This window comes from Lissotriton vulgaris, chromosome 1_1 (genome assembly GCF_964263255.1).
Source record: "Lissotriton vulgaris chromosome 1_1, aLisVul1.2, whole genome shotgun sequence".
NCBI lineage: Eukaryota > Metazoa > Chordata > Amphibia > Caudata > Salamandridae > Lissotriton > Lissotriton vulgaris.
Genome location: NC_141685.1, coordinates 904,123,479 through 904,148,225, shown reverse-complemented (window position 1 = coordinate 904,148,225; position 24,747 = coordinate 904,123,479). Strand labels below are relative to the sequence as shown.

Here is a 24,747-nt window from a genome sequence, read left to right as displayed (position 1 = left end):
AACAAGGAGAAGTAGTTTTATTTGTCTTTGTAAATTCTTGTTATTTCCTCTTTGCATGTGTGCTGTGGATTGGATTCTGTAACATATGCACAAAGCAGAAAAATGCCTCCAAGGATATTTTTCGTGCAGGACGTATTTCTTCCTGCAAAAAACTGGCTGCAATGCCAGTACCATTGCACTTTGGCACAAGGGTGCCTGCATTGGTGCTGGACAGCCTAAAGTGCACCAGTGCAGGGAGAGAGCAGAACTGTGCCATTTCTTTAAATTGATGGAGCTGTTCTGCCCTCCCTCCCTTACATGAAATGCAAAGCAGCAACTTTACTTGAAGCAATACTTTGCATAACAGTTTTGCAAATCTATCAAATCAGGGCTGTAGGGTAAGATACCTCCTTGTTCCTGATTAGGTTGCACCTTGATCTGTAACAATCAGAGACCTATAGAGTTAGAGGTTTTACTAATAAACAGTGACAGCACTCAAAGGACCATGGGTGCGAAGAATGAGTACTTACTGGCAGTCCTGAGGGACCCGGAGGACCCGTTGGGCCAGGTAACCCGGAGAGACCCTGAAAACACACAAGAGATAAAGTCAGCCATTTAAATTTTCACAGCAAGGAACTCATCTGCTGAACCCTACAACTGTGCAGGTGAGGAGCAGATCATGCTCATTTATCCACACCTTCATCTATTGATAGTTTCTAGAAAGCACTACCCTCCACACTCCTAATCCACACTCACCACGTCTCCTTTAGCGCCCGGTACCCCCTGGTTTCCTGGCAGACCCCGGTCTCCTTTCTCTCCTTGTTCTCCCGGTGGGCCAATCAGCCCTATCAGCCCAGCGTGGCCCTGCAGCAAGAAAAAACACCAAGGGTTATTGAGAATCAGAAGAAGCATTTTATTTGTACAACATATGTCTGCGCTAGAACGTATCAATTTCAGATATTTTTTATTAAAATACATTTCGGCTTAAAGAAATTCATGCATATTGCACAAAAGCAATCGTTGCAAAACTGCATGCTGTTGTATCATTACGGATACAAAGACTAGCACAAAAATTGTTCCACCATACCTCAAACAATTGTTAAAACATTTAATTAAAACATTACATCATTTAGGTTTTTTTTACATGATGAGTGAGGACTTGAAAACACTAAGGGGCCTATTACGATGTTGGTTGGACTTTCCTACATTCAATAGAAAGTTTGACTTATTTAGCCGTCCATATGTATTTAAACTATGCACTCAGGTTACAGTCTTTTGAAGCTGTTAGTACTTGTTCTTGACAGCAATAAAAATAATATTTTCCTGAGGTGCATTAAAACTTAAAAGTTTTTCTATACCTGTACATGGGAAGGGAGGCCTCACTGCTACCCTACCTCAGGGCTTCAATGAGGCTCTGGGAGGGGGCTGTGCGCCCTCTGCCCAATTGTCATATCAGTCCCAGGGGATGAAATCCTAGGGCTTCAAAGTAGCTTGGGGAGTGGTCCGTGACATGGCTTAAATAGTGCAATTTGTGAACAAGAGTAGCATGAAATTACAGAAAATATGTCAGATTAAGCAGGGACATTTTAAGGATTTTGGGCGCCCTGTTCCAAACATATTTATGGGGGGCCCTTGTTCGGATCAACTTTGAATTTATTATCCAATTTTAGCTCTTTCATGCCCTCTTTGGCCAGGTCACTGCCAGTGCACAGACACACTTGACCAGATACCAAATGTGTTGACATCTAATATTAAGGGATTATAGCTTGTGTTTCAATATTGTAACACAGCAGCTTACTAATATTTCTGTGACATACACCCATTTCTTATACGTGAGGTCCTGTTCTGAACTAAAAGAAACTTTTTTTATGGATGTTGCATAAAACATGAACACAATATTGCTCTGCAAAATGTCTGTAATAGACTTTCGCACACCAATTCCATTAAAAAGAAATTAAAGAAAAACAGTACTTAACCCAATACCGTTTAAGAATTATCGAAGTTATCAGGGCAAGACTCTGCAGAACAGAGCTGACTCTATCAGGGGACCCGCTGAAATGCTAGGGCCCTGGGCCAGAGCCCACTTTGCCCATGTCTTAAAATGTCTCTGAGATTATGTCGGTTCAACGAAAGGGTTAACCAGTTATACACTTCGGTAGTTTTGGTTAAGTGCATCACAGCCTAAAGTGCTGACCAAGACGCAGACATATAGGAACTCCTTTTCACGTCCTGTGCACTTTCTATGCATCTGTGTGACTCTTTTCAACATAATTCCATGCACTTTTTACTAGTCTCGAAAATCTGCACAGTTCTTGCACAGTAATCAAGGGAAATGTGTTCAGTTTCGATGCAAACGTTCTGCCAATGCAATGGGAGGAATTTAACAGTACTGGAGGAATTTACCAATACCTAATAGTTTTGGACAGGGAATTTGATTGTATGTATGGCAGCAGAGGAATGTCATACTATGCAAGGAACACATTCCCAACAGGATCTTCCAAACAGTGTCTCAGAAACGCTGATCTTCTGTACCCAGAATAGAAATGAATACCTTCCGTTACTTGATAAAAGGAGTACATACCTTGTCACCTTTGAAGCCAGAATCCCCTTTCAGGCCGGGTAGACCAGCAGGGCCCTAAAAAACACAATTCTCGTTAAAATGTCAGTATGGCATACCACAGCTGGGCAGCTGTGTTTTTCAGCTTAGGGTATGTAAATATGTCAGAAGATGATAGCACTATAACATAACTACAAAGGGAGCAAGACAGCTCTTCCACCTGGCTTTCTCGCAATAAAAAAGGGGTTGTTTATGGGTTACAAACTTGCTCAGGCATCTTAACTGCATTACAAAGCTGACTGCTTTATTAGTCTCTCTTGAGGGTTGGCCTCAGTGTATTCAACACATATGAGTGTAAGAGCATATTTGCAAGTGCCTTGAATCATGCTTGCACCACAAAATGTGGTACATACACGACACAAAAAGACACACTCCCAAATTTACAAGAACCTATAAACCTGGGAATGCGTCACAATCATACGCCTCCTCAGGTGAGGTATGACAGGGAGAAATAGGTTTACTTCTAATTTTTTTCTCTTTCTATGTGTGCTGAATTCTGCAGTATGCATAGAGGAAAACGTCCATGGATTGTTTTTGTGCAGGAAGGTGCCCCTTCCTGCACAAAAACAATCCTGCCTGTAATGCAGGCGCCTTTGCACCATAGTGCCAAGGCCAAAATGGCACCAGCGCAGGGAGAAGGGCAGGAATGCACCGTATCGGATAAATGTGTGCACTCCTGTCCTTTCCCTATGATACGGTGCCGTTTAGCAAGGTACCTTGCTGCGCTGCCCTGAGACACCATTCTGGTAAATATGCCCCTTAGTGAATTGTTTGGCTTTACCAAATTCATTAACTGTTTCATCTGCAAATTTGATCAGTCTGCTACCACCCAGTCCTTATGTCATATGTACCCACATCTCTGTGCATGTTCTTTAGTTTAGGCAACCATACATGCCAAAGGCTTACATTTGACGCCCAGTGTGGACAGACAGCTACAAGTAGGAAGAAGTCTATGTACTGTAGTCCATTTCTGAGGGTCTCTCCTTCTATTGACTTACTCTTCGGCTGTCTGAAGCAGCTAATACTGCCTTTAGCAAGATCTAATAATCATGGCTGTGGCTATTAAAGAGTGTGGGCACTTAACACTCTGTCCAACCCTGACAACTCGCTGACACTAAGGCCCTCATTCCACGCTGGGAAGTATTAGAAGGCTGAGATGCCTGGTTCAGAGTTGCTAATTCTGCCCATTACCTTCACCCAAGTTACTTGTCATTATATGGTATCATCCTAAAATGGAGAATAACTTGCTCTGAAATAAATGGGTCAATTTCCTGATGGGTTCTGTGCCCTTTTTCGAAAATATCTTCCTCCAGCTTTCGGCAAGAGGAAAATGTGTACAGAAACACATTAAGTTTTACCGGGCATGTTACGTCGTCTGCAAAAAACCCAAAATCTGCTAGAAATACCACTCTGCACAACTTGTTATAGGACATTAGTGATGCTAATGCATTGTTCATTTTTCAATGTGGATTGACTACTCTCCCTGCCAATTGGGTACCACTTGAAAATGGTTCTATGCCAGATCTCCTTGTAGCTCTTGCATACTTAATATGATATCAGAAAAGTTAGCATCAAATTAACAGAACTCACCATGGGGCCGGGAGGGCCGGTTGTACCTGGTGGGCCGACCAGACCTTGGTCACCCTACAGGAAAATTTAAGTTTAGGTTAATGTTCCCCTTGCACAAGTAGGTATCAAACTGGGCTGTTTAAGGTAACACATTGGCACATAGCGTTAAACATTCATTAATCCAAGGCACAGTGATACAGTCATTAAAAAGTCCAAATTAAACTTGCAACTACAAGTAATTGCTTTTCAAAAAACATAAACAGTGAGATATTTCTTAGTAATAGCAGACTGTTGAGAAGCATATATTGGTTCATCAGCTGAAACCACCATTAATACGTATTTAGAGATGCGCAGTTTTAAATGTTGGGAGTTCATTGTGCTAAAAATGTAACTTAAGGATTTATTTAAATTGTTCAGAAGGTAACATATCGGTTTGACATATCTGGGCAGGAGGGTTCAAGTTGCTACTGTCAGGCTATAATGAGTAGGCCTGGAACCAAGTCTTAGCTGCCACTATAGTAGATAGCACCAGGTGCCATCCATAGGTGGCATTTAACTTTCATTGCAACATATACTATGACTTTATCAGAAAGGTAAGTGTGTGATATAGGTTCAAGTCAATTTCAATATATTTTAGAGGTTCAAGTGCATACACAATGGACTGAATAACAATGTTCCAGTGTTAAAGTTCAAGATTACTGACTGGCAAGTCCCAAACAACGGATAAACTGAGGGAAACACCCAAAAAGGGGTTGCATTGCAACACACACTTTCACTCATGGGTATACTGGCACTCAAGAACATATGTTTATTGCTATCCGAATCATTTGTGCTTGTTTTAGGTACCTCTGGAGAATGAAAGGGACATTTGAATTGGTGGGATTTGAACATGTGACCAATGAGGCAAACACAGATTCGAGCAGAGAATGCGCTAGTCCATTGACTCACCAGACCCTGCTTATTGATTCCTATGGTCGTCAAATATCCCTTATGGTTCCATTGTAATTTTACAAAGGATGATTCTAGTAATGAAGCATCTGAGCTTGGTAAATGAGGCAGGGGACTTGCCCCTAAATTCACAAGGCTCTTTTTCCACTTGTTGGAAATTCTGCAGTAAGTCACATCTAGTCGTAAAAAAATATTGTGCAACAGGTACTTAGAAAATAGCAAGCTAAAAGAACAAAGGGCAAGATGCATCAAGGCTTTTGCGACTCGCATATGGCCTTTTAGCATGATTTGCTATGTATCAAATAATCGCAATTTAAGGAATCGCAAAAAAATGCGATTCCTTATTTTGCCATAGCATTTAAGGAATCGCAATTTTTGCGATTCCTTAAATGATATGTATGTAACTATTTGGAATTGCGAATTTGTGTTAAGAAATCACAAATTACCACCAACTTGTACTTGGTGGTAATTTGCGATTTCTTTTAAAAATGCCCTATTTGGCATTTGTGAGGGTGGCATGTGACACACATACATGTCCATAGGGCATGTATGTGTGCCACATGCACACACATGTAAATGTCAGGGGTGCAGCAGGGTGTCTTTGAGACACCCCTGTACCCTTGAAATAATTCTCAAATTGCGATTAGCTAATTGCGAAATCGCAATTTGAGAATTATTGCACTATCATTCCTATGGGCCTCCTGGCCCATAGGAATGCATTGCAAATTATTCTTTATTTGCGAATTCGCTTTCTAAATAGCGATTCGCAAAAAATCGCTATTTAGGAATCGCAAAATTGATGCTTGATGCATCTGGCCCAAAGAGTCAGATGTACAAAACACGTTCACAGTTGCAAATGCTCTAATTTGGTGTTTGCAACCATATCAATTATTTGTCTATGTACTAACCCATTTAAGGGGTCAGAAAAGCTTTTCAGATTCCTAAAACATGATTCCAAATGGATGCCGATTCGACATTTAGAAGAGGTATGTTGGAGATGCCCCTTCCAAAATCCAAATTGGTAGGGCATGTATCAGTGTTTTGCGACCAAAGTACAGTTGCAAAACATTTAAAATTTATCAACACTAATAGGTGGTAATGCATTTGCAAAAAGAAAGGGGACTGCCCTCTTGGGATACCTTCCAGTTAGCGAATGTAAAAATGACTACTCTTAAAATAAGTTTAAATAAATAAATTAACGCAGCCCGTATCCTTTAAGGAAAATGGGCTGAAATAAAAAAAAATGCTTTATTTAAAAGTACTCACAGACAATCCTCTTAATGGCCTCCAATCTGAGTGAGTCAGAATTTGTGATTTACCTCATTAATATTTATGAAATAGATCTAATTGCGACCCACTGTGTCTCGGATTTGTATGAACTGAGAGTTGAGTCTTTAAAATCATTACTGGTTGCACAAATACTGGTAGAAATTTGTGACCAGTATCTTGTGATCAGATATTCATACATCTGGCTTAAAGTAAGTGTAATGGAATGGGTCCGAAATCTGTCCTGTTCTCGAATCTCTGCACCTGTGCTGTAGTTCCACTTTGGATGCTCAAGGCCATCTAAGTGGGAATTAACCGCAGTAGAAGATTAGTCGGGAACAAAGTAAGATCATTATGAATAAGGGCCTCTAGAAAGCAACACCTCATGGAACAATTGTTGGCTAGTGCTATTGTCTGCTATTAATCAGCTACCACTCACCACAAACTAAAGTGATTGGGCACTTCCAAGTAACATTGTAAAATTAACTCAATGGTACTGAGATTATCGACCTCAGAAGAAAAAAAGACTCAGTTAGCCTTGCTCTCATTCAGTGGCGGCTCCTCTGCTATGAGGGAGAAGCATCGCCCCCCCTGCCTGCAGAGGTAAATGAAAAACAAAATGATGATCATTTTATTTTTCGTCCTGTAGCCAAGTCTTGGGGGGCGGGGCCACAGCACTGCAGCAGGGGGAGGAGGTGTTGTTGACACTTCTGTCAGTCTGCATGGTGGTTTAGCCAAACATCTTAGGAAGGCCAAACCGTCAGGAGCATTGACTTCTCTCCAATCCAGCTGTGTTGCTGGGTGGAGAGACCAACAGGCACATGCTCCCAGCTCTCGATGGAGCGTAAAGCAAGCCTTCTCTGCCCCATCCTGACACTACTGTCGTGGGTATGGGAGCAGCATCTGGATTTGCCTCAGGGAGTCTGGGAACTTGAGTCTGTGTACAGAGAAGCAGAAGATTGGCGTGCAGAAGAGTGGCAGGTAAGGATTTTTTTATTGTTTGTTTTGTTACAGGCCCCCAAGCACTGCCTCACCACATTTCCCGGACGCCAACCACTACTGCTGTCATTTAAACATTGTACTTGCAGGTTTCAAGGTGAGTGTTCAGCTCACAAATGTAGCTTATAACTGACAGCTTGATTCATCAAGCATTTTTGCGAGTGCAAACGGTGCGAATCGCTAAATTTGGTCGTTTGCGCCCGCAAAAATGTCATTTGGAATTCATCAATGGGTCATGAACTCGCAATTTGAAAAATCGCAAATAATTGTGATTTTTCAAATTGCCATCGAATTTAAGGAATCTCAATTTGAGATTCCTTAAATGCTATTCATGAACCTTTGAAAAATTGCGATTTCGCTATTTTTTGCCGCTATTTACCGCAAAGTCTGACTTCGTGGTAAATAGCGAAAACTGAGAAAAATGCACTTTTGTGCATTTTTCTCAGTTGTATGTTACACACACACATGTCCTTTGGACATGTGTGTGCGCAACATCAGTCTAGATTTTCATTTCAGAGGTGATACAGGGTATCCTTTGGACACCCCAGGCACCATTGAAATCGCAACCTTATTTGCGATTAGCAAATTGCTAATCTCAAATAAGGAATGTGTAGGAATCGCAATTTATTTAGCGATTCCTACATGAATCCCATTTTGCAAGTCCTTAATAGCGTTTCCTTAATAATCGCTATTAAGGACTCACAAAACGGGACTATGATGAATCTGGCTGCGAGTGAAGCATCAATTCATTCCTGTATTTATGCTCTTCAACCTTGGGATGCTGGCTGAAGAAATTAATTACTAGCTAACATACTGTGTGCATTTTTTTATAACGTTTTGATTTGATCCAGTGCTCCAAAATATACTTTATTAATGTCAGATGGCCTTCTCAATGGGTTGTAGGCATTTGACTAAGAAGCCCCAAGGTTTTGAGGAGTTTTTAGCTTCCACTTTCCGAATTCGAACAAGTACCCTAAAGATTTGACTAGTCAGTACTATATAGGAAAAAGTCTTGATGGTGATTTACTCTTTGAGATGCAAAATGCACCCACCTTCTATCAAATACTATACCGAATGCCTACGAAACATGTGCAAGTCATGTCATCAAAATCCGTTCAATCTCCCTCCATTCAATACAGTTGCACGTTGCTTCTACTTTATACACCCCAACTATTGCTTTCTTTGAAATGCCATACATGACCCCAAAGGATTCTGCTTACATATTTGAGCACTTGGCCAAAATGTATGTCATGGTCATCTTTTTAATAAAAAGAAGAAGGACAGTCTAAGGTGCTTATCCACAAAGGCATTTTGGAGTATGAAGAGTAGTACTCATGTAGTACTCTTTAGCTGACTCTTATATACTTTTGTAAACAGGCCCTAAAACATCTAAAATGGGAACAAAATGGGAATGTTCAGGGAATATTCATGTCAATTATTATAAACAGAAACAACTGTATACACTTTACAAATGTATTGATAAGCAAGTGGACGTTTCTGTGCCTATTCAAAAGCCAATTTAAGAATACATGAAAGAGCACTTCTGTAGTACCCACATACAAAAATGCTTTTGTGAATCGCCCCTTCCACATTCAACTGTGACAAGAAAGTAACTAGAAGCGTTGGTGTATTTGCCACACTTCTTCTGTGACGAGCTCCTTTCGCCCCATACTGCTAAGTACCTTTCAACCGCATTCCTTGTGTGGAAGTCCTTTTAAACTACAACTTCTACACTCAGTGGTTGGTACCTTTGTAATGCATAAGAGAGCTGCATAACGTAAATCAATATTACTGCAAAAGAAGTTGAGGACAAGAAAAGATTATATCTCCATCAAATACACTGGTGGCTATCATCGGAATAATGGATGGTCATATTCATATTTTTATTTATCATACTTTGTTTTGGCTATAATTTGATATCTAGCCAGGACCTACCACTGGTCCAGGAATGCCACGCAGACCTTCAGAACCCGCTCTGCCAGGCGAACCTTGGGCACCCATGGGTCCAGTCTTCCCAGGGAGCCCCTCTGTACCTGGTTGTCCCTGTATCAAAGAAAGGCAAAGTATGGGTTAATGAAACACTATTTATTCCGCTGTTATTCTTTCATTCGCCCCATGTACCAACTACAGCTTTATGTGATGAAACCTTCTACATATATGATCATAAACAGATAAAAGCACAATTAAGAACAAAGGATAAACGTGGAAAATACTAATGCAGCACTTGGGTATGGTTATCTAATTGATATAGTTTTAGTGGCGGATACTAAGAGCACCTATGGGCCAGTAATGAGGATTTTAAAAGAATAGGGGGGTTTGTTTAATTATTATTTTTCTGTGGAACAAATATTTTTTCAGAAACATTTCAAAACCAAGTCATACACATGACAATGACACCACGATTCTTTAGGAAAACTACTTAAGATCTCTTACATATAGTACTGGGAAAAGCACAATAACATTCAACTGAAGCATTTTTGAAGTGATTCAGAAAATGGGAATTCACTGTTTGATTCAACAATTAGGAGTACCCCCAAAGGAGGAAGACGAGTGAGATCTAAAAATTGTAGTGAATGTTTTTGTTAAACTGCAGAATAATTTACAACAACCTCTGCTCTAAATTTTTGTTGTTTTGTCCGTCTTTCAATATTTATATATGAGTACCAACATGTACATTATATTTGTATACATTGAATGTCCATGTGGGATGTTTTGTGTCAAGATAGTCACTGTGTTGTCGACAAGCTTACCTTACCACCTTTTTCTCCTTGTCGTCCTTCTTTTCCCGCTGCCCCAAGAGGACCCTGCAAGAGAGAAAAAAAGGCTTTTACTCATGCTGTATGCAACTCATCTGATGTCTGAATACACAAAATGACAATGCTAGGTGAAATATAAAAAAAGTAAGAGAAGCAAATGACAATTTCTCTATGTTATATTTTACTAGGACTAAATCTGTTCCAAACAACTTGATTTAAAAAAACCTGATTGAAATCTAGTCCCTCTGATAGGCTATATCAGGTTGCTAGTTTCATTAAGTGCCTGAGACTCATTGAGAGTTTTGGGTGGTCAAGAGGTTTTAAAATGCTGAATTGTTTATTAAAATGTTTAGAACATGATTTCATTGAGGTTATAAGACAGAAAGCTGAGTTAATAGGCTAGTGAGGGGCTGTTCTTAAGTAGCATTTGTTGATTTAAAAAGTACAAATAAGCTGAAGTTTTTTCTTTTCTTAAAAAGTGTAAATATAATTTTTGTAAAATACAACTCTACAGGACAATTCCTTCATAGATTTAGAGGAAAATGACCTAAAAAATTAGTTGCAGAGAAAAAAGACTGAAACCTCCCCATTTTTCTGGCTGGAGAAAACTGGGACAAACTTTGGGGGACATCATCAAGAGGGGGCGATAATTATCGCTAAGCGCACTTAGCGCTAGAATAATTATCGCCACCCAGCTATCAACAATGCTTATCTCCTCAGCGATAAAATTCAGACCGCATGCTGCCTTACTGTGTGATTATCGCTGGAAATCCAGCGATAATCACTCAACTTTAGGAGATAGCTCGCTGATAGGGCCGCACATACTTAGCCATGATATCCACCTTCCAATTGATATAATGGCGAAGTCAATTTCAAAGCAGATGTAAGGAAAGTAGCAATAACAGAGGTTATCGCTACTTCTCCTGTCGCTATGCTGCTTTGCGTGATGCTTGATAATAGGAGAAATGTCGCTTAGCAACATTTCTCCCGTTATCCTGGGGAGGAACGCCCACTTTGCATCTCATTAGAGATGCAGAGCTGGGCGTTGAGGGAAAGTGTGAAGAAGCATGGATTCACGCGTTAGCGTGTCCTTGCTAACAGGGCATTAAAATTATCGCCTCTTTTCGGACAAAAACGGCCGCAAAAGCAGTGATAATTTTTTAACGTCGCCTTGTTGATATGCCCCTTTGGCTTTTCCCACCCCTTACTGGAAATCCCATGGTTAAGGAGAAATCATAATGTTTTTTTTCTGGCTTCTCAACAAGAATATGACTTGGGTGATGACTTCTAGTCTGTGTGTAGTTACTACACTGAAGCTAGCACTTAAATGTAAATGTCACAATCTTGTAAAGCACACTGAAAGTGTATCTTTCCAGGATGCAAATAGTTTAATGTTTTACTGGTTGATCCATTGCTTTGGATTGCAGATGCTCTTGACATGCTTGCAGGTTTGAATTTTCCCTTCATGCAGTGGGCATTGTCTTCAAAAGCAGTGCAGATTTCCACCAAGCTTTTATAATCAATAACTTACCCTTTTTCCAGGAGATCCAGGGGGACCTGGCTCACCTGAAGGTCCAGGTGGCCCCTGTAAAGAAAGAAGCATCATTATCATAATGTAGCAACGCAATTCAGTATGCAAAAACAAACAGATTCTGAATAAAATGACATTGGAAACAATACAGTTCTATTCAACTACATCAGGGACAAACTCGCATTAGCGGGCACCAGGCATTTGCCCGGTGGGCTGGAAGGGTGGGGGCCAGTTTTAGACCGGTGGGGGCTGTTTTTGTTACTGGGGGCCGGTTTTGCAGCAGTGCTGAAAAATTGTCCCTTTGTAACAGCGGAGCAGCAGTGTTCCCACATACCACCCCTCATTACCTCCGGCAGGTGGGACGTAATTGCCATGGCTGGTTTGCGATCCCAGGCCGGCCCTGAACTATATGTAGGACATTGGGGTGTTCATTTTCCTGAAACCTATTTAATCTACCCCAGGCAGTGTTGGTGCATGCATAATACATCAAAGTGCAACTTTAACATCCCAGTGTCTGGCGGAGACAGCACTTATCTGTGCACTTTTCTACGTCTTGCATATAGTGCTATATGTTTTGATGAAGCCTTTCCCCAGTTTCTGTTGATGGAGGTGCATGATAGAAAAACGAAGACACTTCCATGGACACTGGAAACAGTTTGTGATGGGTCTGCATCCTTCAGTCATTTGGTTCGTAATAGAACATCTCCTAATTGCTTCCTCACTATTTCCCATCACCAGCATGACCTCTCTTCTATTAGCTTTGCTTTCTGCTTTGAACTCTTAAGTTCTTAAAGTGAAAATATATGCAGTACATATCTACTCAACTCTTTTTGTGAAAAGGTAACTTTACCAACAAAAAGGGATTTTCAACACCACGTTAATGATAAAATATGCTTTAAGAATGCCTTGAATAGCCCACAAATGTAATTTGTTATATTCAGTAAACTCAATCTAGCACATTGAACTAAGATATCCTGACTTCTCTGTGGTGACACAAGTAAACATCTGTGCCCTTCATTTGTATGCAAGGAATATTGAGTAAGATGGTCAATTTCATTTGTAGATGGAAGCACTCCTTCCTATTCGGCTAATGCATATGTTGCAGGAAAGTCTTTGAGGTGAGTTTTAGCTACCAAACGAATGCCTTCTCTTTGTAACAGAAATGCATATCACACAGAGGTTCTTGCTTAGTGCTGAATGCTTTCGTACAAAGCCAGACTTAAAAAATGTATTGGTCCAAAAATGGGATCAGAAACAACTTCCAAAAGAAGCAGAAGCCAAGCTTTCCAAACCTGGTGCACTCATCTTGCTAAATAGCCTTGATCAACTTACAGGGTTTCCAGGATCTCCAGCATCCCCCTTCTGTCCGACAGGCCCATCAATACCCTGTACAAATATCAAAACAGTGATTTACTTTCAGAGAATACACAACATGGTGTCACTAAAGCAGCATCTTTGGCCTGAAAATACAGAAAGAGTTGTTATAGCACTTGAATCAGATGCAAAATTAATGTGCACATCGTTTATGAGCGGAGCATTTACATTTGTTAAACAAATGATCCTGGTTGAAGCTTCAACATGTCTTTCCTATGTGACAAAGAATGTGAGTCCATAGAGGTATAGCCCTTTATGGCTTCTGGCGGCAGAAGTTTCAGACGCTGCTCATAGATCCTATGAGGTAAGAAATCATTCAACTATCCACTGTTTCTCCTTATCAAAGGCAGCTTTCATTTGACAGTGATATCTTGGGACAGTACATCAAGCTCCATGTTTTCCACCTGCTTTTCACTGTAGGGTTGGGTCTTGAGAGAAATGAAAACCAATGCCAATGACTGAACAACATTATGATTCTTAAACAAGAGTTAAAGAGAGCAAAACATGAGTCAGAAGCTGCTTTTACTAATTCCAGGTTTGCTAGGATATTACTACACTAATCCCAAAAAGTTATTCTCTGACTAGAATGGTAAAATTCCTTTGCCATTTGTTATCTTGGTATGAACAACACTCTTGCTAATCTTGTGTTTAAAGACTTTTCTGGAAAATTACAAAATATTTTGTTTTGTCACCTTTGTTGTGTGTTGTGCTCACCACCAGGGCTAGTAATCTAGCTAACCCTGTTCATAAAATGCTACTTGAAAGCAGACATTTGGTATGGGACGATTTACAGTGTTATTGGTTTTGTAGCTGTTCTCTGTGAGAAGGAGAAGCTCCCCATCTGAAGACAGAGAACTGCTCAGAGTTCCCTAACTGGTATTCTACATAGTTTATACAGAACTCTATGTGTTGTGAGCATTTGTTTTTCAGTGCCAATGACTGCAGCTATTGATCCCCAACTTCTTAAATACTTTTCATTTTGAAATTAATTGTAATCCTATTTACAAAATATAATTTATAAATATAAGATGATTCCTCAATCTCGCTGACTTGTTAGAACACTTCTGTAGCACACTGGTTGTTCCTTTGCACAATTAATGATCAGCACTTACTGCCAAGGATGCATAATTCTTTTTCTTAAGAATGCTTTCTGACATATTTTATCTGTAAATGTATGTACGCCTTGGTAGTGTTTTATTCATCAGTTGCTACTTAACAAATGTGATGATGAGATTTACTTTTTGTGACATGCTTTTTTTTTGTTGAGTCACTCTGCATAGAGTCTGTGCTAGCCTGTGTGGATTGGGCAAGGACTGTATTGATTTTCTGCATGATGAAGTTCAAAGTAGGACTCGAGTCCAGTTTAGGTTTGGTCAGTGAGTCTCGGACGAGGGGGTTCCTGTTCGGATCTCTTTTTGCCAGATTTCATGTCTTCCTGACGCTTATGACATCTTTGGTGTCATGTGTTCTGAGATCAGACATACTGGGTATGGGGGGCCCAACAAGATGCTGTTTGGAAGACAAGTTATGCAGATTGTATCGAGTTTCAACTGACTCATTTGCAGTGGCGGCTCCTCCGCTAAGGTGGAGGAGCATCGCCATACAGGAAAAATAAAATGATAATCGCATCAGGATAATATTACATTTTTCAGTACTGGCTGTGAAGGTGTGGGCTGCTCACAGAGCAGGGGGGGGAGTGGTGAGCACTTTCTAAGTGTGCATTACTTTTCGGCCAGAAGTCTTGGGCCGGCCAAACAGTAATGCGCACTTAGCATGTTTTCCAATAGGCTTGGCTCCCCAGCTGGGTGACGGACATGCACAGGCTCCCACTGCCTGTCTAAGCGCCAAACCACGGTGCTCAGACTAATCACAACATTGATGACAGCAGCATCATGATTGGTTAAGGGGAGTCTGCTTCCTGCATTGACCCAAGAGGATGGAGGAGAAGCAGCGCCCGGCCGGAAAATGCTTTTTTTATTCTTAAGCCCTCCCGCCTGCCCAATCACTACTGCCCGCCAGCAGCCGCTACTGCTCCATCTGCAGAACTGTAGGGACTAGGCAGGTGTGTGCCAGATCCCGGGTGAGGCTAAGTGACTGTTTAGGGAGTAGGCATCACCCCCAAAGTATGACAGTGATATCACCTGAATAATGTTGCAATAAGTTTCATTCCAGCTGTGGGATCATTTTAGAGGGACACTCGCTATGTGTAATGCAAACAGAGACATACAGTGTGCGAGCCCTGGACATGGGAGTGGAACTCACACCACATCTGGAGTTTCATTGAGCATTGGCAGCTCCTCTGGTAAGGCAGGGAAGTATCGCCCCACTGCCATAAAGCAGCAAAAGAAAGGGAAAAATAAAATGATTATAACGTAATGTCATTATAATTATATTTTGTTATCCTTCTGCGGCAGCGTGCGTAAAGAGGTGTGGCGTGGCTACAGAGCATGGGAGGAGTGGTACAAAACTTCAAAGTGCGCAATGACTGTTTAGTCGTCCCTCTCGGGTCACCCAAAACAGTTGTGGGCACTTTTCCTTTTCCCCATGCAGACTGCATTACAGCCTGCATGGAGAACATGCCCACCCCTTCAGCACCTGGCTGAGTGCCTCAGACAAACCACAATGCCGCATTGCAGAGTTGTAATTGGCTGAGGGGAGCGCAGGAGCCCTGGTGCTTCCTGCTTCCTGTTTCATCATGATGGAGCGGAAATTATTGAAAAACATTTAACTCTAGCAGTTCTCTTTACTAACCGAATTTACAACTAATATGTATTACGTTGACATGATAATGAGTTAAAATATAAATGTAAAAAGGTTCAACTGCATGGTAAAAGCATGCCGAGTGTTAGAAAACCTTGATTTATAAATATTGACTGAAAAAACCTGAGTGATAAATGTGATATAACAAAAAATTATGAATGATGTAAAGATAAATGTAAAACAGATTAAAACATAATGTGTTGAAAATGAATGAAATATGCATACTAATGCTTAGGGATTGCTATCAAATGCTAACGTGCCTTGCAGTTTGAATCTAATAAATGATTTCTGTAACGTATAAAGAAAAACGTGAAACATTAGAAACGACACGTAAATAATGTACTTTTGAACTGTATGTCTTTGAGAAGTTTTCCTAATCAATGTGTGACAATAATTCAGATGTAGTGCATTGCAAATGGTTTTTATTAATAAGTTTGGCTATGGTGTCATAGAGATCAACGTGACAGTGATTCAGATAAATTTCATGTAGGCCTTAAAAAATTTATTCTGCTGACTTGTGCAAGAATATAGAAGAAAAGTTATACTGAACAGTCATTCGGAAAACAAAGGATGTTTTTCCCCATGGAGACTTTGTATCCATTGATAGCAAACCCAGGGAGAGTACTCGACTTTGCAACAGAAAGTATCTAAAGTAAGGTTTCCTTAAACTTCCATTGGAAGGATGAAAGATATTACAAACAAAGTTTAACAAAATCAGACGATATTCAAAATGGAGTACCTAACATTCTGGATTTCTAAGATGATGTATTGATCACACCAAGAGCAGACCATTGAAAAGACCAATGAGCATTCAACTATTTATCTAAAAGAAACATTTATGGGTGTAAAGAGAGAACATTTTGAGGTATAATTGTCCTGTCGAGGAGCAAGGGGGTTTGCAGAATTTTTTATTCCCCCGCACGGCATGCTGAAGGACTGAATCCTGATTTTCCTTCATGCTAAACTCTAAACTGAACTTTCCTGACTGCGAAATCGAAATCTCTACTTTGTCGGCAGGCAAAGTTTAGCAGAGATTAACCTTCCAGCCGAAGGGTTACTGACTCCAAAGGTGGAATTTTATGCTACAGGCTTTGACGGACTGAACCAAACTACCATACTTGGTTTGCATGATTCAAGACCTGGAATTCGAATTGTATTGTATTTCTCTCTCTCCCTCCCTCCTTTCCACAGGCAAGTCACTGATGTATACGATCTACTGTAATGTGTTTTAAGACTACATGTGTTTATTTTATGTATTAAATCTAAACACAAATGCATGTATTTCTTGTTTCTGTCCATTCTAGAGAGGTTTAGATAAACATTTCTTATGAACTATCTTTATCAATTTTGTCTCATTCTTTTAGTCATATTTCTCATCTCACGATATACATTCCATCATTTACGTAAGGAATACTTGAAGAAGATATGTTTGTTTTGGCAATTTCATATTCCAGGCCCTCATAATGAGATTACCCCATATTCTTTCAGGTCCTAGTCCCTATTAGCTCAATCAAAGATTCATCAGAGGACCTTGCGTAAGTGATATTGAACTGAAATGAGTGTATTGATTATGGGTCTAGATTTATGATTGGTATGATAACATATTGTGATAAAAGTTTTCACGCTTCGTGCTGGCCTGGAGGTAGGTGATTTATTTTTTAATTCCTGATTTCACTCCCAACCCCCACCCCCCGTCCCTTCACCCCCCCCCCCCCCTTCCCAGAGCTGCTTCTAGGTAGCAGCCGCAACTGTCATTGAGTCTTAGATTGCATTAACTCGAGCCACAAATAATAAGGGAGAATAACACAATTTACATTGTTACTCAGATAAGAGGGAGCAAAATTTGCATCTTTGATTTGTGTCCTTTTCTTCGACTTCTGTACAAGCGAGAACAGGGCATTTATTATTTTCCCCTTGGCCTAGCTTCTATAGTCCATCCTTCCATGCCTTTTTTGTTTTGTTAAAGATAGTATTTTTATTCATTTCGGTAATGAAATTAATTGTTATCACTTTTGCAAAATGGTTGGTTTCCCAAGTGAACAGGCAGGCTGAATATGTAATGGATTAATCATGATGTTGTTAGTAATGGGTGATATCAGGGGTGCTCAGAGAGACAAGATATAATAGGGAGAACATTATACCGTTTATTAAGGCTGGAAGGAATTGGGGTTAAAAAGAACATTTTGTGCTGCATAATGCCGTACTACTGAATATGCGTCCTTTGGAGGGGGTGTCTGCAAATGCCAATTCCAGTTTTCGCAGCCTTTTCTAAGTGCTGTGAGAATTCCGGAATCTGAAGTGCCACACGCCCACCATTTTATCCCTGTTCTTCTTCCTTCAGGTAATCTCCTAGTGTAATTTATATTTTAAAAAACAATTTAAATATGGGAAAACATGCAGTTTTCCAAAGTGGGAAAAAAATGTCATGCTGTCCCTCTTCACGACCTACAAATCTTGGTACTGGGAGGTAATGCCGCCTAGCGGTAAAACCAGAAGATGCGGGATTTTTATTTTCTTAGATGGTTTACCTCCCAGCATTCCCAGCACACTTTGAATGATTATCTTACAGAACCACATAAGTGGAAGCTAACATTGAAGGTTTTAAGTGGAGCATTCGACCGGGGTCCCTATATGGGCCCTGTATTCATGTGCTTACCTTTTCAGGCAAAAACTCTGATCGTTTTAACACTGATAGCCAAAACCCCAAAGGTAATCCATGTCAGCGAAGTAGTTCCTGTTGAGTTCTACATGTTTTATTTAATCTTGCATTTCATTAGAGGATTTGCTTTATCAAGATGTTGTGCTTCTTAAAATAAATGTTTTTCCTCATGCAGCATATGATTCTTGTATAGCGCATAATTTGAACTGATTCGACTCTAGAGGCTGCAACGCAAAACATTTTTGACTCTATTTTACATGCTTCTGGTAAGTTAAGGCAAGGCTTTTACTACTGAACTGTGAAAACAGGATTCTGGGGGTGGTAATGCATGACGTTTGTGCCCGTTTTTTGTGTCATTATTTTTTGTCGTTGTGATGTGTTGTGTTTTTCGGTAGCTGTGTTTTTGTGCTACATTATTGCAATGTGGTTGTGTTGTGCTACAGACGTCCTGCATGTTTTGAAGTGATGAGCTGTTATGCTTTGTGTTGTTATGTTGCTTTGTGTATGTTCCTGTGATATGTTCAGTTGTTTCCTCTAGATATGTCAACAAATGCTGCTACAATTCCAGCACAAAGCAGCACATGCTGTGAAAACCCCTGTGACAAGCAACCATTTTCCACTGTAGGAGGTAGAATAACACAGTTTGAGCTCTTCATACATTTAAGACACCAGACAGCCAAAAAACATGTCAGATTCTGTCCTAAATTATGATTTACGGCGCTCATTTTTTGTTTTGTGTCCCCTTGCATCTGGATGAGTGATGGCTGTGGATGGGTGTTCATGATGGTCATGTTTGAGAGCTCTGGAGTTGAGTTTGGAGGCAGTGCCTGTCTCTGGGTCATTAAGGTGCCCATCCATTCGGCTTCTCTGCAGAACACAGAAAAGTTGATTTGTGCCAGTAGTCGTTACTTTTTGATTTGAAAATGTGTGAGAGAAGTATGCACAGCTGTGAAAATATTGACAGTGCCAAATGATAAGAGAATGCTGTGTTAGCAAGTGTAGAGGGCGAGAGTGTGTCTGACAGAGAAAGAATTATAAAGATGAGGCAACATTAGCAAGTACCTGCAGAAGGGCTGAGTGAAAAGACAGTAATGAAGAAGAAGGGGATGATGTATGCGACATGCGCATAGATGATGTCAAAAGATACGGCGAGATGAAGGAAGTATTTGACATGCAGATTGTATGAATGGGAGAGAATGGGAGTGACTAAGACACTCTATAGACTGCAACTTCATCCACAGACCTTAGTAAGGATTAATTCACGCTCTTATTTTTTCATAAGTTAAACATTTCCAATTATAACTATTGACAGAAAAATCAGCGTTGTTACTTCGTTATCTGATCCTGCTAACAAGAATTGGCAAAGGCAGAAGGTTTGGCTTGTTTTAGGTGCACATATGTTGTTGTGCGATATGCCTGTATCCAATAACAGAAAACTCACAGGAAGGTATCCAAATACTGGTTGGGGTATGCTGTGTAAAAACAGGATTTTAGTTCATGTTTTAAGCCACACCTTTAATTGCACAGGCCACTCCTACTAAGATTCCTAGTTATGCCGACGTGGGGGAGCTGTGGAGGTGAGACGGCACTGCCCGATTCTTCTTCCAAGTGTTCCCTACAGTGGTCAGGTTCCTCCCCTTCGCCTATGAAGTAGTGTACGCAAACCATTGAGGTGGAGATATCATACTGGACCAGCCACACTTAATTTGGACATCCTCAAATTTCGGGTAGTCCCCCCGCCCCACTATGGGGCATTTTAGCTTCTCAAGGTCCAGAAGAAGTGGCGCCCAACGGTTGGACCTGAATGGCATGAAACATGTCGACCACGCACCTATAAAAACTGTCCTAGTACCTAGGGACCAAAAGATAGCGCCACTGAAGATGGCTGGAATGCCAGAAACCGGTCCTCGGAAGCTTGTTTCCAGTCCAGGGAAGGCATGGCTTGGCAGTTCGGGCTGGACTGTTCCAATGAGGCACAGGGTCAGACTGATTTGCATATGGCCATGTCTGAATTGGGGTGGCAGAGTGGGCTAAAGAACGGTGATGGATTAAACCCAGATCTGTTGACTGGGTGTGAGTGTTTGATTGGTTCAGATGCTCCGTCCATCACCACCCCCTTTTGCACCGCTTTGATCGCCATAAGTTGGCAGGGTATGCGCAGACGTGAGTCTTTTGCTCACTTTCCTACTGGATTCAAGCAAGCCTGGCTGAAGATGTCTGGAAAGCCAGAAACCGGCCCTAGGAAGTTTGTTTCCGGTCCAGGGGAGACATGGCTTGGCAGTTCGGGCTGGACTGTTCCCATGAGGCACAAGGTCAGACTGATTTGCATATGGCCATGTCTGAACTGGGGTGGCAGAGTGGGCTAAAGAGCGGTGATGGATTAAACCCAGATCTGTTGATTGGGTGTGAGTGTTTTATTGGTTCAGATGCTCCGTCCAACACCACCCCCTTTTGTATCGCTTTGTTCGCCATAAGTTGGCAGGGTATGCTCAGACGTGAGTCCCTTGCTCACTTTGCCACTGGATTCAAGCAAGCCTGGCTGAAGACGGCTGGAATGCCTGAAACCGGTCCTAGGAAGCTTGTTTCCGGTCCAGGGAAGGCATGGCTTGGCAGTTCCGGCTGGACTGTTCCCATGAGGCACAGGCTCAGACTGATTTGCATATGGCCATGTCTGAACTGAGGTGGCAGAGTGGGCTAAAGAACGGTGATGGGTTAAACCCAGATCTGTTGGCTGGGTGTGAGTGTTTGATTGGTTCAGATGTTCCGTCCACCACCACCCCCTTTTGTACCACTGTTTTTACCTAGTCCTGGACCCATATTGAATTAAAAAAATTCTGGGTTCCGGTGCCTATTTTAAGCCACCCTTTTCACATTACAATTCATTGCATTTTGCCCGCATGCACCTACCACATACGAATTCCTCAGATCTAAAGAACTCCGACAAAGAAGCCACCAGGCCCATCAAATATTGCAGCGCCGGTCTGAAGAGGAGTGCCCTATACTGAAATTCAGATCTCCCAGCAACTTAATCCCCGGCCAGGTAGCACCCCAGTGCACTAGTTTAATAGAGGAACAATCTCCTTTGTGTGTTATACTTGTTTTGGGTGTATATATGGTATTGTGTGATATGCCTGGATCCAATAAAATAAAACTCAGAGGAAGGTATCCAAAAACTGGTTGGGGTATGTTGTGAAAGCACAGGATTTTAGTTCATGTTTTAAGCCACACCCTTAATTGCACAGGCCACAATTCCTAGGGTTCCTAGGAATGCTTCTTTGGCATGCCCCTTTTAGAGACCCGCCCCCTCCCCTACACACATTTTATCCTACTTAAAGCACTACTAACATTGAGCTAGAATTTGTCTGAAATTATCTTATGTGATTGCTCGGAATACACTGGGATAAGAAGTGTATCTCCTATTTGGGAAAAGCCTTGGCTGTGACTATTTCAAGGTTTTATTTACTAGAGAAACCAGCCAGAGGGCAAAGTTTGAACTTGTTTGAATACAATACAGTTAGTATTACCCCTGGTATTGTAACTTAACATAAATGACATGTTTTTGCAAGATAGTGGTTCTTTTTGACAACCGAAATACTAAGAGGCCCTAACTTTTTTGGATGTGTCACAGGTGGGTCAGAACCTTTCCACAGTTTTTGACATCAAGAACTGTTGCTGTCCTTAACACATACTACATACATACTGCTTAAAAGCAAAATGTGTTCACTATTATGCAGTATCAGCTGCTTCCAGCTCCTTAAAGGGTATACCAAAATGCAAGAACAGCATGTAATATTATATAACTTGCCACCATTTTCAAAATAGTCCGAGACAATGCATGGGATTGTGGAAAGAAACTCCCACATTCTGTGAAGTTCCTTGTATGGTGGGGTCTTCCATGTTTGCATTCTAAACTGTGTATGGCGCACTCTATCATCAATTAAATAACAATAATCGATCCCTAGGCTAGATTGTCAAGTTTATAGTGAACGTTTTCAAGATAGAACTCTACAGAGTAAAGCTGACTAGTCCATGAGCTTAGACAATCACAATAGGAATACTAACTCACTTCTGAGAGCTCTACCTGACCTATAAACTGTTTTTAAATTAACCAGTACACTTATATATTTAAAATAAACTCAGTGGCCTACTGTTAGAAATTGGGTTTCTAGTTGGTAGAGGAATGCACCCTGTTCAACCAGGAATGACAATCCTAGTCAAGGTAAGTCACAGCACACCCTAAATTACCCTCTGCTCGCCCTTTGGTAGCTTGGCACAGAGCAGTCAAACTTAATTTAAGAAGCAATGTGTAAAGTATTTGAGCACACTTCAAACAGTAACTCAGTTAAAACACCACAAAAAGCTTTTATTTTTGTGAAAAAAATAAGACCAAATTAACAAAAATCCAATAGGTGTAACTGGAGTTATGATTTTTTACGGAATAAACTGAAATGTAGTGCTTGAAAGCTTTTAGCGCCAACTGAGGCTATCTGGATGCGCTAGACTAAGGCAGTTGCAAACATTCAGGCTGACCACAATGGAGTGCGGGTCAGATACAGGGATCAGCCTCCTTGGCCCACTGAAAAAGTACCTTGACTGCCTGAACTTCAATGACAATGTAGAAAGTACAGGAGGTGATGCACTATTGTTCTTCCATACGATAGAGGAGATGCGTTGGTTCCAAGCTGCGCACAGTTAAAGATGCATTGGGATTGGAGGTGATATGATGAGCGGCAGACAAAGCAATGTCCTTGATCCTCGTACCGCTGCGATGCGTTGTCGATAGTGATGCGCCGGGCCTGAGCGGTGCAATGGAGTTGATGCAATGATTTTTGCAAAGGCAGCACTTTATACCCTCTTTCAAGGGCACAGGACTGGGTTGGCACAACTTAGCAGGGCAACACTTGCAGCCATCAAAGTCCATATGCTGTATCAGGGTGAGTTGAAGTATTTGATGTCCTGAGACTTAGAACATGGGGCAAGCCAGCATGCCCTTGGAGTCACTTTGAGTTCAATTGATGTGGGTCCAGACCTTCTCAGTCATGCCAGAGGATAGCAGGCAGCAGGGCAGTACAGCCGAAAAGCAGTTCTTTCAGAGCAGCAGTCCAGCAGAGTGGCAGTCCTTTAGCAGCACAGCAGTCCTTTCTCCTGGAAGAGTCTTCACAGGTCCAGCAGTGCACTGTCTTGGTGGGGTCAGAGACCCAGTACTTATACCCAATTGTGCCTTTGATGTTGTGGATGTTTTTTAGGTGCACAGAGGTCCTCCCTACCTGCCATGGCCCCCAACTCACTATAAGGGGGTATGCAGCCCTTTGTGCGTGGACAGGACATAGCCTATTCAGGCGTAAGTGTGAAGCTATGCCAAGTTCCTCCCTCCCATACTCCCAGGAAGATACATTAATTCACACCTAAGTTCCCTTTGTGTGAGGCTGTCTAGAGGGATTACACAAAGTGCAGCTGTCACCTACCCCAGACTGGTAAGATGCAGGCTGCAGGCAAACAAAGGCTAAGAGCAGGAAAATGCCAACTTTCTAAAAGTGGCATTTTCAAAGTTGTAATGATAAATTCGATGTCACCATTAAAGAGGATTTATCATTACAAACCCATAGTAATAAAGCATGAAAAACAACTCCCTCTCAATCGGGAGTTACAGTTTATTAGTTGAATAAGAAATCCCCAATGTTATCCTATCCTCACAATACTGAAAAACGAATTTGGATATTTCTCAATACCAGAACATGCAAAACTTAAATGTACATGTTCTACCTTTTGACTACACAGCACCATGCCCTATGAGTTACATATGACCTACCTTAGGGGCGACATATTTAATAAAACAGGGAGTTTAAGGCTTGGCAACGGGTTTTAAATGTCAAGTTGACTTAGCCTTGTTAACTGTACACACATGCTCTGCAGTGATATGCCTGAGACATGTTTGGAGGGTTACTTAAGTGGGTGACAAAATCAGTGCTACAAGCTCAGTAGTAGCATTCAATTTACAGGCCCTGGGAACATGTAGTGTACTCAGTGCACTCTACTAGGGACTTATATGTAAATTAAATATGCCAATTGTGGATTAGTCAATCAAACCATGTTTAGGGGAGTGAGCACAAGTACTTTAGCATTTGTTAGTAGTGATGAAGTGCACAGGGTCTTAAAGAAACAATTTCAGCAAAAAGGGGGAGGAGATGACCCTGCAGAAAAGGGCATTTCCATCACCGACAATTTTGGAAACAATAGCTAGTAAAAATCTGGTAAACTACATCCAAGAAACATTCTTGTATGGAAGGAA

General features: G+C 41.2%; 1 protein-coding gene across 1 annotated transcript in view; it reads right to left on the bottom strand.

Annotated features, from left to right (window-relative positions):
* Positions 1 to 24,747, bottom strand: part of LOC147748151 (uncharacterized) — a 648,568-nt gene that overhangs the window by 36,439 nt on the left and 587,382 nt on the right. Inside the window, exons 53-60 of the mRNA XM_086959041.1 lie at positions 12,998 to 13,051; positions 11,666 to 11,719; positions 10,129 to 10,182; positions 9,314 to 9,421; positions 4,187 to 4,240; positions 2,561 to 2,614; positions 736 to 843; positions 510 to 563 (exon numbers count right to left, since the gene is read on the bottom strand). Of these exons, the coding sequence (XP_086815167.1) occupies positions 510 to 563; positions 736 to 843; positions 2,561 to 2,614; positions 4,187 to 4,240; positions 9,314 to 9,421; positions 10,129 to 10,182; positions 11,666 to 11,719; positions 12,998 to 13,051 (540 nt within the window). The remainder of the gene's footprint in view (positions 1 to 509; positions 564 to 735; positions 844 to 2,560; positions 2,615 to 4,186; positions 4,241 to 9,313; positions 9,422 to 10,128; positions 10,183 to 11,665; positions 11,720 to 12,997; positions 13,052 to 24,747) is intronic.